The sequence below is a fragment of the Passer domesticus genome, chromosome 1 (genome assembly GCF_036417665.1).
Source record: "Passer domesticus isolate bPasDom1 chromosome 1, bPasDom1.hap1, whole genome shotgun sequence".
Lineage (NCBI taxonomy): Eukaryota > Metazoa > Chordata > Aves > Passeriformes > Passeridae > Passer > Passer domesticus.
This window is the reverse complement of record NC_087474.1, coordinates 8,517,561-8,531,551: the sequence shown is the minus strand read 5'-3', so window position 1 is coordinate 8,531,551 and position 13,991 is coordinate 8,517,561. Positions and strand designations below refer to the sequence as shown.

Here is a 13,991-nt window from a genome sequence, read left to right as displayed (position 1 = left end):
ATGTGAACAACTCAGGAAATTATTGAGAGGCAGGACAGTGTGAGAATGGATTATTTAACCACTGAGCAGTGGTGGGACAGGTAGCACAGGGTCTTGTTAGATTCTCCCTGATTCCATTCTCCTTGATTTGATATGATTGTTTTCTTGTGTTGTATGTTGAACATCTGTGGATTAGTATTCTTGCAAAGCTTTTTTTCTTTCCCCAGATTGGCAGATTCTGGATTCTGTTGTCTATGGCATTTAGATTTACTGAGAGGAATGTTCTATAACTCATCCTGCTCTCCATAAGATGCTGTAAATTAACTAGAAATAGATTTTTTTAAAAAATTTCCACTCCATTTATTGCCCAGAAATTAAGCAAGATTTGTATTTCAATTTTAACCGTACCATGCTAACTCTCAATAAAAAGATAGACCTTTCAAGAAAGTTGAACAGTATTTGTCATCTGCTCTCTGATCTTAAATAGCAAAGAAATAACTGTGGTTATTTGACACAATCTTGTTTAAAGTGTTATAAAAGCATGGCTCAGAAATAATGGAACCACTTTTATTCAAACTTGACTTCTCCCACAGATTTAATGAGTCTGGGAAACAAATTATGTGAAAAATGTGTTGCTGTAAATCATTGCATGCAGACATTTATAAGAAATTACATTGTGTTTTCTGGTACATATTGTCTTATTTGACAACTAATTTATAATATAAAGATGCATCACTTTTCAGAGGAATGATGATAAGGAGAAAAAAAAAAGGTGAAAATTTAAACTATGCATTTCTTTACTTAAAAATGAGTTATTCCAGAACCTTAGCATTACATTAGTCTTGTGGCTTTTCCCCCTGAGGTACAATACATTTTGTGTTCTTTTCTTAAATGAATGTGCATATAACCAAGATAATTTTGCCTTCTCCACTGTAACTTTCCTTCTAGAAAAATATAAAAATCATTAAAGTAACAGGAAGGATTTTGGCCTGCAGCATTTTATGAATTCTAGGTTAAAAAAAGAGAAAGACCATAAAAATCTAAGGAGATTCTTATAAATAATATGTATGGTGCTGGGCTTTCCATTACAACATTTCATCTCATTAAAACAGAGGATTTGCACCTTTGTAATCAAAAGCAGAATGAATCCACTATTATTGATATATTTCCATCAACTCCTGGTCCCTGCTCAAGAGAAGGTTTTTACAGATATGTGAACTTCTGAAGTCTAACCTTTTCTAACTTTATATTTCTCTGCTACTCATCTCTCTGTGTGGCTGTAGATGCCATCATATTCCTTTTTTAATAAAATCAAAGTTCATAACATTATAAGGTAGGCAGGATATACTCCTTTCTTTCAAGCAAGTCGTTGAGTGCATGCCATTGCATTTGATTTATATAACACTTCACATATTATTAACAGGTAATAATTTCCATTCTGCAGATGGGTAGATTGAAACCCAAGGCAGTTTGCTTCATTTTCCCTAAAATGGCACAGGACTTGATGACAGATATGAGAATAGAAACAGAGAACTGTGATTCTTACTCTTGAACTAAAGCTTCATCCACAAATAGAATTACTAATATTAGAAATGAAAAAAGGTTTTCATATAGGGATTTGTTTAAAAGAATAACCTCTTAGAAGAAATATAAAAAGTATTTTATGTCTATATCTGCCTTGTTCCTCCTGCCCTTGGCTGCCTAATTCTCCTAGAACTACAAACACACATTTTTTTTCTCTCATTTTGTTATCTGGGATGGCTGGATTGCATGAGCATTACAGACCTGCTGACCCAGCCAAAAAAGATAAAGAATTCTTTTGCATTTTTGTTACAGCCTAGCCAGTATTTACTGTTTATTGCATAAACAGGTCAATAAGTTGAATTACAACCTGCCTGTGGAGGGGTTTGTATGGTTTAAGAGCTATAAAGGCAGAGCAAATATGCATCTGTAGGTGCAACTGAAAAAGCCCAATAAATTCCACTTGCAGTGCCTCCTTTGCCAAGGAAATATCTCCCTCACAGCTGGCAGGGGAGCCTCAAGAACAAATCTTCTCATTGGTGTTCTCAGAGCTAAAGGAGAAGCCAAGAAGTCCTTATGAGGACAAGCAGGAGAGCTCTGGTTGTAGCACTCACAATTTGGTGGCCTTTTGAACTAAGACTGTAGCAAAGTTTGGGGGTTTTTTTTGTCTTTGGTTGTGCTGCCTAATACTGATGCAAGAAATTTGTGTCCTACACGGATCCTGTGAAAGCTCTCAACATTCTGAACCTGTACCTCTGTAACAACCCTAACATGTGAGTCATGCTCCTCATTAAGGATTGAAAGTCACTTGTGCAAGCAGAGCAAAAGGTGACTGTCAACCCAGCAGAGGAATTTTATATGTGCTTTCAGCCAGTTCCATTAACAACGCAGGTGTGTACAGGGTGAATAGGGCTGAGGCCAGTAAAATGTACTGAAGGCTTACTGGGTGAATATGAAAAATGTCTGTTGTTTGTAGATACAAAGGTATAAAGAAGGATAATGGAAATATAAATAGAATGCTTTTTCTCTTTTTTATGACATAAATTTTATCCTTTAGCTTAATCCTTGGGGAGTGGAAGAAAAATCACTGTACATTTAAGAAGCTTTTTGAGACCATTCTTCCACCCTCTCAGGGTCCAAACACTTGGTTTTTTTTACCATAAGAAATTATAGCACTTGTATGGTATGCTCTTTTAAATACTGTAATTAAGAACCTTATTTGCATGGCAGGCAAAGCTGGCAACTTTCATGTACTCAGTGTGGTGAAAATGTCAAGTTTCATGGCTTGTGACAGATTAATAGAAAAATTATTTTAAAACTCTGCAAATTATTCATAGATATTGAGTAATCATCAAAAGTTGCATTTTGTGAAGAATAAAAATAGGGCAAACTGAGTGTAGCATCAATCTCTAAATTAAGCGTTGTCTCTTTTTTAAATCATTTAAATTGTAGGCTTAGCAAAATAATCTTCACCTCAGATGAAGCAAGTTGTAAAATCTTTAAAATACTCTTTCATCATATTTTGCAATGTAAATTAGGATCAGTGTACTTAGCAAAATTTTGATGCATATAGATTAAATGATTAATACAAAATTAATGATTAATGTAAAATAATTAAAGCTCCATCTTTTAGGATCAGTATCAGAGACCCACCAGACATGGATTGCTGTTGTTGGAAAGTGTCCCTTTCTGGACCAGTCATCCCTTTCCTGTGACTTCAGTCTGGAAATTATTCTAATGACAGTAGTGTGTCAGGCATTTCATTATTTGAGCACCTTGTCGTGGCCTCTTCTCTGCCCCTGAAATGCTGCTCTGTGCAGTCACTCCTCAGTGCTTATCGTGTCAGGGGAGAGAAGAGGGCACGACAAGGTGTCCAAGGCCTTTCCTGATTTATGAAGAATGTAACTTGCAGAAGCAAATCTGGGCTGCAACCATCAAATCCAGACCTGAGTTTTCTTTCCATCTAGCTGCATTTGTGAGATGTGATTGCTCTGAAACTGTCAGTCTTTCTAATCTTTGTGGTCTACCTTTGTGGTTCTGCCTCCCAGCTGCCTGGTGAAAACCCCTCTAATGAAATTCAGGTGGTGATAGGAAATTAGCCTCTACCTGGTGAGCACTGCAATTAGTGTCTTTACCTTAGCAGGGATTTTGCTTTTCTATCTTTAGGTCCTGGTCACTGTCAGACCAGGTGGAATGCCAGTACAAGTCTTTAACTTTCTCTCTCTATCCTGTGTTTAGTGCAAGAACACTTCAGAGAATGGTGCAAACTCTTCACCCCTACTGTATATGAAGGATATAAATATTTATATATATATATATATATATATAAAAAAATAGTAATAGATTATATATTACTTGCTGTATTGCAGGATGTTCTGGAGCACTGTGCATCATTCTGCACTTTAGGGAGCATGTTGAGAGTTTCCTGAGAATGGCTCAAAAAACTCATTTTGCTAAAACAGAAAAAGATTTGTTTAATTGATCACTGGCTGTCCATACATACCTGTCAATAGGAGTGTGAGAAGACATACAGCTCCACATTGATATTTCTGCAGTCCAGGTGCAAAGTGAAGCAAATCTTTGAACAGTAAAGATATTAAAGAGTGAGAGATGTGTGTCTTTTTAGTATTAAGTCTGTGTGATGATCAATAATTCTCTACTCAACAGTTCAGGGATGTTATTTTGTAGCAGGTCAGCACAACACATCCTTTGCAAGCTTTCTTCAATCTTTGAAGCTCAGTCAGGTACCTGCTTCTGCAATTTAAATACAGTATGATACAATGCTACACAAAATAAATTCTGGTCAACAGTTCTGGTCAAAAATGTTGGTCAAACTTGAATCAAGTGGTCAATTGATTTACAGCTACTCTGAATATCAGAAGGAGAACTAAATAGCCATTAATCCATTCATGTATTATGTGTCAATGTCCAGCTGAATTTTCTGCCTTCGCTTTTCTCTGTAAATCATGTTGTAGAAACATAATGTAGTACAAAAATGCCTCTGCTAATTATGTGCTTTTCCCCATTGATTTGATTTGACATAACTATGTTTATATACCTCTAAATATAATATATAAAACATTTACAGCAACACGAGCTTCTTAATTTTTTCCAAAATTGAGGAGGTGAAAAAGAGGCTTCAGTGCAATATAAACAATGGACATAAGCTTCAAATTCCTAAACACAGAAGGAATAGAAATGTGTATACATTGCAAGTCATTAGTTCAAGCCCACCAAACGTTTCCTGAGACAATTACCTTCGCTGCTATAAAATTTGCTTTGCATAGTCCTCTGGAGCGTTACTAATTGCTTTTCTTAACCTCCAGAGATTAAAGGATTTTGAAATGAACATATAGACAAGTGGTGACTTTAATTTCAAATCTAAGCTTTATTAAGGCAAGCCCTGTTTTATTAAATAGGGTCATTAGGAGAATGTTTCATGTTGGAAATAGCCAATCCTAATCTCCTCATCTTCCTCCAGTCTTGAGAAATTGCACTTTGCCTGTATCTTAAAAATGAGATGCCACCTCAAATCATTTCCATCTGGCATCAGCTCTATGTCTCATTTCAAGAGTACACAGACCCATGTTGGCACTTGTTTCTCAAATCCTTTTCCACTAGGGGGTATGATAGACTGTGCCTGCATCCCTGAGCCAACACGCGGTGCGATCCTGCAGCGCTGGAGTACGCGCACACGACGGGGAGGAGCAGGCGTGCAAAGCCTGCTACATAATTTATGGAGATTTAAATCCTGTCATTCATAAATATAATTATAACCTACGGCTTGAAAGTGATATGGACCTTGCCATATTGATCACGCTCCAGCTCTGTTTATTCAGATCATTCATTTGTTGACAGGGAAAATATGAGAAGAATGCTGTTAGTCGTAAAACAATTAACAAAAGGAAATACTTCTATTTTACACAAAGAATATTCTTTGTTTCTGTGTGTGCTGTGCACCCTCCCACCTTCAGATGGGAAATATAAACCCAAGGGGAGGGGATATTATTAAATCAGCAATCAACCTTCAAGTCATTTTGGTATAAACACTGTAATTATTTCATCTCTAGTAAACAGAATAAAAGACAACAGCACATAAGGGTGACAATTTGCAATATGCTTAGAATGTCTTTGTTAAAAAAACTCTTATTATGACTGAAGGCAACATTATTGTAAGTAAAGAAAAAAAGTCAAAAGTTGTGACAGCCAACAGGGGGGTAATTACTTGGTAAAGTTCAAATAATAAATTTAGCAGGTCATTGCAACAGACATTGTATTTTGTGTGGGGAGAAGTCACTATTTATTACCCTTGAACTGCTTACCTTTATTAAAAATAATTGTAAAAAAGTATTAGAAAAAGTGGTTAGTGCAATTACATTGTATAGTCCAGATGCCGTCTAAAACTTCACTTACTTGAGTATAAGCTCAGAAAAAAATTACTACAGATTTACCTGGGGGTAGGTAATTGTAGTGGCATGCAGCTCAGGGGAAGGATAGACAAAAACTCCTGTCTAACATTCTTAACCTCAGTTGCAGCAGATGCCAGATGTGGGTGAGGTTTCAGCCTGGTCAGCGTGGTTTCTGTGTGACTGTTTTCTCCTGCCCAGCTGGGTGAGTGCTGGCTGGGGTAAGGTACAGCAGGAGTGATGCCTCTGCTCCCCCAGCATCTCCCTCATCTGTGGGAATGGTTTGCTTCCAATTCATCAGCTTATAAACAAATTGAGCACCTCAGTGTACCCCTCTATTTAGAGCAGTTTGAAGACAATTGCCATTAATGTTAGCCAGGTTTCAGAGGGTCTGATGCAGGAAAGCAGTCTCATCTACCCAACTCAAATTTCCTATCAGAGTTGTATTTTATACATCTTGAAACCTTTTTTCAGGCTGGTTGACCTCTTGTTAAAAAGTATTTTAAAAATAATTTGCACTCAAATAATTACTGGTTTTGTTTAAATGTTCTCATCCAAAACATAATGAACAGTGAGGAATTCCCTAAAGGGCATCTTTTGTTATTGAAATGTTTATTTATTGAGTGCTTTTGCCAGAAGCCCCCATGAGAAAAATCTCATTTTATGAGCTCCTGAAGCAGTCAGTTCCCAAAACATCAAGCAGAAATGCAATTTTGACCAAGTAATCTCAAGGTCTTTTGTTTGCTTTTAAATAAACAGAATGCCAATGTGCAAAAAGTTGTGACAAAAAGCAGCTTTGTTTTCTGTATTTTGCAAATATTCCTAGTGAAGCCATGATGATGTGGTGCTCAGGTGATTTCTAACATACAAGAATTCAATTGCTACAGTAGAGGAAAACAATGTCCCAGAGCAACATATGAGTGGGTGTTTTAAATTATTCTGAGATTTTTTCTTTCTTGCAAAAGAATGGTCTTAACCCAGTATCATCCCACTTGCATAAGGAATTTTTTTTTCCTTGCCCTGTTTTTTGTTTTCCCTGAGCAGTGAGAAGGAATGACAGTACTTGTGGCAACATTGATGTGAGCATGACTCAGATCTTCCCGTGTTCCTGGATTATCCAGGTGGAGTCGGTAGAGAATGGTGGGATGGTTGATGACAGGCTTCATTCCTTGGAAATCCCTGTCTCTCACTGCCTGGGCTGGGTCACTGAAATGATCCCGTTTTAATCTATGATTTTACTGATGCCAGGAAGTGCAAGGCTGCTGGGACTGGGGCAGGACAGGACAAGGGGGAGGAAGTGGGGAGTGGCTGAGAGGTAAAAATAAAACTTCAGGTAAAGGAAGGAGGGCAGGAAACTTTTTGTCTTTGCTGATAGAGCCAAAGTATAACTATATTGTGGTTGAAATTTTGTGTTTGTTCTAGGTTCTTAGCTATAATGGACTATGCAGTGAAGATTTGGGGGGAATATCTGAAATTGATTTTTCTTTTCCTCCTATCTTGGTAATGCAAGAGCTGCATACTGTGGGGATGCTGCTTTTATTTAAAGCAGACTGCTAATGGCACCGTAGATATCTGAGCACCTGAGAGAAATCTCTTAGGTTGGCAGCACAGAAAGAAGGACAGTGCAAGATTAGTTAAAGTCGGTGTTTAATATCCTAAAACGGGTGCATTTTATAGTTTTATGGTTGATTATCTCAGGGTTAGTGACAGAACAGTCTGAATTTTTGTAAAGCAGTTATCTCAAAAAAAAAGTACTTTGCAATTGTTGAGAGTTTTAATCTATAATATTAATATGATGGTGACAAATGTTTTATACTTGCCTGGCATAGTTAAAAAGTGTTTATTGACCATTACTGACCAGGCTTTTGGAGTCCTTTAACAATAAAATCTGTTTTCTCTTTCTCCCCTCCCCCCAAGAGTACTTCAAGAAAAACGATTGATTTATGGCAGTCCCTATTAACTCCAGAATAAAATGTGTGCAGTGCATGCTCTGCTAGTAGAAGATGAAAGGATATTTCTTATTCTTACTCTGATTCCCTTTGTAACCTCAAAGCAAAGTCTTATAGTTAAGGAAAGGTTTTTTCTGTGTGAAATGGAAAAAGTTTAAAGGTATTTCTGTCTAGGATAGATGTGATGCAATTAAGCACACTTCATTAAGTGCTCTCCATTCTATGATTTTAAGAGATGAACATGTTACTAAAAGAATAACTTCATACTTCATTTCAAGCCCTGCAACAAAATATTTTTCAAGTTATTTCTTTTATGCAGCAATTTTTCAGATTTCAGTCTCTCCTTAACCACAGCCATAGGAAGTCAAAAGCTGTTACATGTACAGCTCCAGCCCATGCACTTCACCTTTTAAGCAGGGTTGCTCTTCATAGAATAAATACACTTTTTTTCTCTGATAATATGAGTTAAAAAAACCTTGGGAACTTGCATAATACGTATTATGTAAGTAAACTTCTATAAAACAGTGCCAATTTTTGGTTTCCTTCAGATCCTCTACTCTTCTCCTCTGTAAATTCTTGCATTATAATTGGTATAGTCTTTTATTCCCCAGGAATTTTTCTTCAATAATACATTCACTATATTTTTATGTGTATTTTTCTTATATGTTTTGTAGATAAGTATTTAAGTATAGTTTTAAGGACATCACACTTGAAATTTCTTCTTTCCTTTCATCAGCTGTACCTGTAGGATGTTTATTGGGATGAATGGAGAGTGAATGCAACATTACTAATACAGATTTATTTTTCCTTGCACAATGATATTTTTTGGTGAAACCCTGAATATATTGCCATTCTACATCTGGCTAATCAGTACCTTCTTCTGTAAATATCTTATAGATTTCAGTGCCATAAAGGATCACTGGGCTATAAGCAGAAAGGTCTTCACAGAGTCAAATAATTTCCTCTCAAAAATTGTTATCCCCTCTGTTGTTAAGTGATAAATACTTTGTGGTGTTTTTCTGGTCAAAACCAGCTATTAGATCAGATATGTCCAGAATCTCTTCTCCACACATATTCTTGCAGAATATGATTAAGATAAATATTCAGAGTTTTTATATTGTCCCTCTGACTTGCGGTTGTGACAACAAGAACTGAAGTTGTGTTGATATTAGAAACATAAAATGTGAAAATACATGTAATCTTCTTTGGATGCTGAATTCCAGTGATGATCTCTGCTGTACTTCACCAAATAGCAATTTCAGTGCCTCCATTTTGCCATCTTCATAATAAGAATAGTATTTACAGAAGTGTTCTGAAGTTTAGTTAATGTCATTGAAATTCTTTCAGACGGGCACAAAACACACACAGGAAACCACAAGAGGTATAAAAATGTATGCAAATGTAGCTAATGAAGCAAAAGGAAGAGGGCTAAATGGTGTCTTAATAGGTTCTCTTTAAAAACCTATTTTGATAAGGGATATTATGGCATGTCTCTTGATTATGAATCTTACTTTTTTTAATAATCTCTTTCAGCGTCCTGGGACCAGCTGTGACCTTCCGAGTGCACTCAAACCTCCGAAATATTTCGACTGCAGATGTTGCCAAAGAAGCAGGTAAGTCCTTGTCCTCCTTTCTCAAACTGTGGCCACCCACATGTTTGCTTAGCAGTCACTACCACTGCAAACAGCATAGACACATCTTGTTCCCCCAGAAGACTGACATTTAAAGGGAGAGAGACTTGAGAGGTGAGTTGCACATTAGAAATTGAAGTTTAACATCTTTAAGTCCGTTAAAACTGTTTGAGACTTCCTTGGTTGTCAAGAAAATTAAATAGACGCTTGTCTTCAAATTTCAGTGTGGTGAAAAACTCTTCAGTGTTGTCAAAAGCTCATAAAAACACATTAGTCATTTGTAAAAGATGAACACTTTACTGATACTTTTTTTTCAGGGAACAAAAATGTTATGACACCTTAGCCTTATTTTCTGGAACAAAAAATGGTAGAAATTTGCCTTTTTTGTTGTGCTTTTTCAACTGTTCCAATGACAAGTTAATCTTGGAAGTAAAGGTTTCCTTTCTAGAATTAAGCTGCTTCTGAGTAAGTGCCACTGTTCTAAGGACTCCTGTTGGTTCCTTGTCAGCTTGGGTATTAACTGTATTTGGGAGTTGTTGACTTGAAAAACCAATTTTTGCAAGGTGTCTGAATTGATGACTGATTTGTTTCCAAATTACTCAATTGATAGGTTTTAAAAATCAGAAGTAAATGAGTTGCAATATTGCTTGAAAACAGAAACAAGAAAAGTTCATGTAAATAAACACTGGGAGCTCCAATCTGTTCATTAACTTCTACTTTTGCTTCACCATGGATGAATTTAGTTACAGAAATAACTGAATTTAGTTACAGAAATAACTCCTAGGCCAGAACTTTCCTTTGCAGAACCCTTTGCATTGGAGAAAAATCTTTTTAACTGGTGATTAAAGAGTAGCAAGGGTCAAAAAATCCTAGATGTGTACTGTCAGAACTCCAAATTTTCAATAAATGCTGAATTATGTGACTCATGACTTGGTATGATACATTTCCTGGGAAAAATGATTTTTTTTTTTAATAACAATGATCTTCCCTGTCTTGTAAAATTATTGACTCTCTCTGAAAGGATCAACAAATATGATGCTGTTAGTAGAGCCTGCATGGATTGCCAGAGGTTTTTGACAAGGTCTTCCCAGAAGTTTCTAAGGAAACTAATTGTTTCTTAGAATGTGGAATATAGAACAGAAAAATGGTGAACCACTAATTGGTTAGGAGGCCAGAAACAGAGATTAGGAAAAAAGTTTTTGTTTTCTAAAAGTCTAAGATAGTGAAAAAAATGGTGGAGGGATCTCTGCTTGGAGTGTAACATTCAACATAGTTATAAGTGAATTAGAAAAAAGAGTGAGCAGGATGGTGAGAAATCCTGCTAATACTGAATTATTCACAGAATTAAAGGTGAAAGTTGATCTTAGAAATGTATAATAAAGCTGAGTGAATGGACTCAAAATGGCAGATGAATTTCATTGTAAATTACTGTAAAAATTTCATATGGAAAAAAAATAGCTTTGCATACAAGGTCTACATGGTAATGTAGTTAGTGTAGTAATAGGTAATTTGATGAAAATGACAGTTCAGTCTCTATTATCAGTTGAACAAGGAAAAGTGTTTTTAAGAATTATTTGGAATGGAATAGAAAACAGAATAATATAATTAGTTTTTTCATAAATATGTCCTTTGCCTGTATTTAAATACCAAAAATAATACTGCTTCTCATACCTCAGAGAGATTTGAAATTCTGGTTGAAATGGAAAGATTCAGGGAAAGGCAGAAGGCATGACTGTAAGTATGGAATATCTTCCATATAACCAGTGGTGCAGTAAGGAAGGAGAAAATTTTGGAAATAAAAAGAAAGAGCATGGTATAAGGAAGGTCTGTCAGCTGTAGAGCTGCACAGTGAACATGGACAGGACTCTATAATTGCTTTTGCAGTGCAAGAACACATGAAACTGGCAGAAGGCAGGTCTAAAATAAATCAGAATGCCGTTTATCATTTTCCAGTTGTGGATAATGAGGCTTACATGTATTCAAACATTTACATGTAAGGAAATTAATGGAATTGACATCCACTGAAATTTAGCAAGGCTGCAGAAATATTGTCAAGTCCACGAGGTTCCTGATATGCCTTGGCCTGTTCCTAACAAGCTGCTCTGAAAAGTAAAAATGCTATGACTCGTTTATTTCAGCAAAAATCAAGATAAAACATTCTGGTTTTTCTTACCTCTGGATTCAAAGTAGCTGTTTTCTACTTCCTTAACTTAAATGCTGATGAAGAATTGGGGAGGTTCTGGGGACAAAATAATGCCACCCCAGAGAAAGGACAACAAAGTGGTAAAGGATCTGGAACATGAAGCCTGTGAGGAGTGGCTGAGAGAGCTGGAGGTGTTTAACCTGGAGAAAAGGAGGCTCAGGGGAGACCTCATCACTCCCTACAACTGCCTGAAAGGAGGATGTAGCCAGGTGGAGGGCAGACTTTTCTCCCAGCTAAGCAGCAACAGGACAAGGGGAAATGGCCTCAAGCTGTCCCAAAGGAGGTTCAGGTTGGATGTTAGGAACAATGCCACTGAAAGGGTGGTTAAGCACTGGAACAGGCTGTCGAGTGAAGTGGTGGAGTCACCATCCCTGGAAGTGTTCAAAACCAGACATGGCCCTTTGGGCCCTCAGTGGCCATGGTGGTATTTGGTTAAGGCTGGACTTGATGGTCTTGGAGGTCTTCTCCAACCATAATGTTCTATGATTCTAAGAATTTCTGCAGTTCACCCATTTAAATTCATAGTTTATACAGTAATTTTACCTGCTCTTTATTACATTAATATCCCAAGCATTTTTAACTTCCCTTTGCTTAGTGAATTAAAACTTTCAGGTTTTGATGGTTACAGAAAGAGGTTTATAGGAGTTTTACATAAGCTTCTCTTGGTATTTCATTGTGGCCATAGTATTATCATAACTAAACCTTGTGCTTGTCCTTTACATAAAAAAAAAAAAAAAAGAGCTCACAATTCTATCCATCCCTTAAATATTTTAAATTTGAAAAGTATCTTATTTTTCCTTTCTAACTCATGCAGTTGCAGTGCTTGTCAATGTACTCACTAATCAGTTCACTTATTTTAAGCAAATGTCTTACTTCCAGATCTCTAAGCCAAAAATAAATTCTCTTAAAAAATCAACAGCAATATATACTTACATAAGAAGTTTTTTCAGGCTCTAGTTGTAATTATAAATTTTTAAAGTCAACAGTGTCTTGAAGAAAAGCATTCCAAGTATTTAATTTACCAAGAGAAGCCAAAGGAGAATAAATCAGTGCATACTTCCAAGTTAGGCACAGGTAAATGCATAATTCCACGCTGTACTGCTATTAGGGAACTTGACATCCCTCCAGGAGCTTGGAAAGCAGATCTTGTTTACAGAAAATGAATAGACCAAATGGACAGAAGAATTTCACAGTCTGTCACATACTTAGAAATGAAAATAATTTGGAAATTGAGGTAATCAGGTGTCATAATAAATATAGGAATGTAAATTATTCAGACTTGCAAAAAGGAATCTATTTGTGCAGGTGTTATGTACATGCAAGTGCCACTGATAGCCACAAGAACAGTTTCTGTGCAGCAGTTTGGTCTTATTATTCATGTAGCATATATTTTTGTAACCAAAATGGATACACTTCATATTTTCCTTGCACTATTTAAGGCTTAAGTATAGGGAACTATATTTAAAGTTTTCCATCCTCCTCTGGGGAGTTTGAAACATGTGCAGGTTAGAGAAGATATGGGACTATTTAGCAACTATGTAGGGAGGTGAAGGACTTAAAATATCCACTAAAAAACAGAGGTGTGGAAGTATGATAATAAAAATGGTTGCCTCTGTTGTCTTGGAGTTTGAGATTTATTCTTCTTGGTGCACAAATGACCTGTCTTGAAGTAAAATAAACTCTCTAAAATCCTTTAGAGACATTCTTGCTGATAAAACCTTTTTTTCCCAGTAATTCACAGTTCCAGTTCGTGTAAATGTTTTGATTACTTTCGGTTGGTTGTTTTTGTTTTTTTTCAGTTTCTAGGGCTATATAATTATATGGGGAAGCTGACAACGGAGTAATTTAAAATTGTGAATAGTTTGCTTTCTCACATTAACAATGCCTTTATTTGTTCTAGAGCAGGACACCCAACATTTTGCCAGCTTCACACTCTTTGACATTCAAATGATAGAATATATCTTTCATCAAGTAGCTGTCCTCTGGCCTGTTTCTGTTTAATAAGTCAGATTCAATGATGCAATGCAATTTAATCTCAATGTCTTGAAGAAATAAACTTTCTCAACACATAAGTTACCTGCTCTAGGAGTAATTACAGTTGGCACGATGTCATTTAGACAAACAAATGTTATTTCTTTTCTCTTCAGTTTAAAGGTCAGGAGAAACCTAGCAGAGAACAATTATCAGTAAGATAACTGTACATAAAATTGTAGTATATTTGATGTAGAAATGAGGAATGAAATTACTTTATGTGTAGTCCAGAATCCTACCATTTAGGCAAGGACAGTGATAATTAGAAAAG

The 13,991-nt window shown here is 36.2% G+C and overlaps 1 protein-coding gene across 2 annotated transcripts in view; it reads left to right on the top strand.

Moving 5' to 3' along the window:
- Positions 1 to 13,991, top strand: part of PTPRN2 (protein tyrosine phosphatase receptor type N2) — a 630,571-nt gene that overhangs the window by 273,242 nt on the left and 343,338 nt on the right. For both annotated transcript variants that reach the window (XM_064385950.1, XM_064386029.1), the window contains one exon: positions 9,389 to 9,468. In XM_064385950.1, coding sequence (XP_064242020.1) covers positions 9,389 to 9,468 — 80 coding nt within the window. The remainder of the gene's footprint in view (positions 1 to 9,388; positions 9,469 to 13,991) is intronic.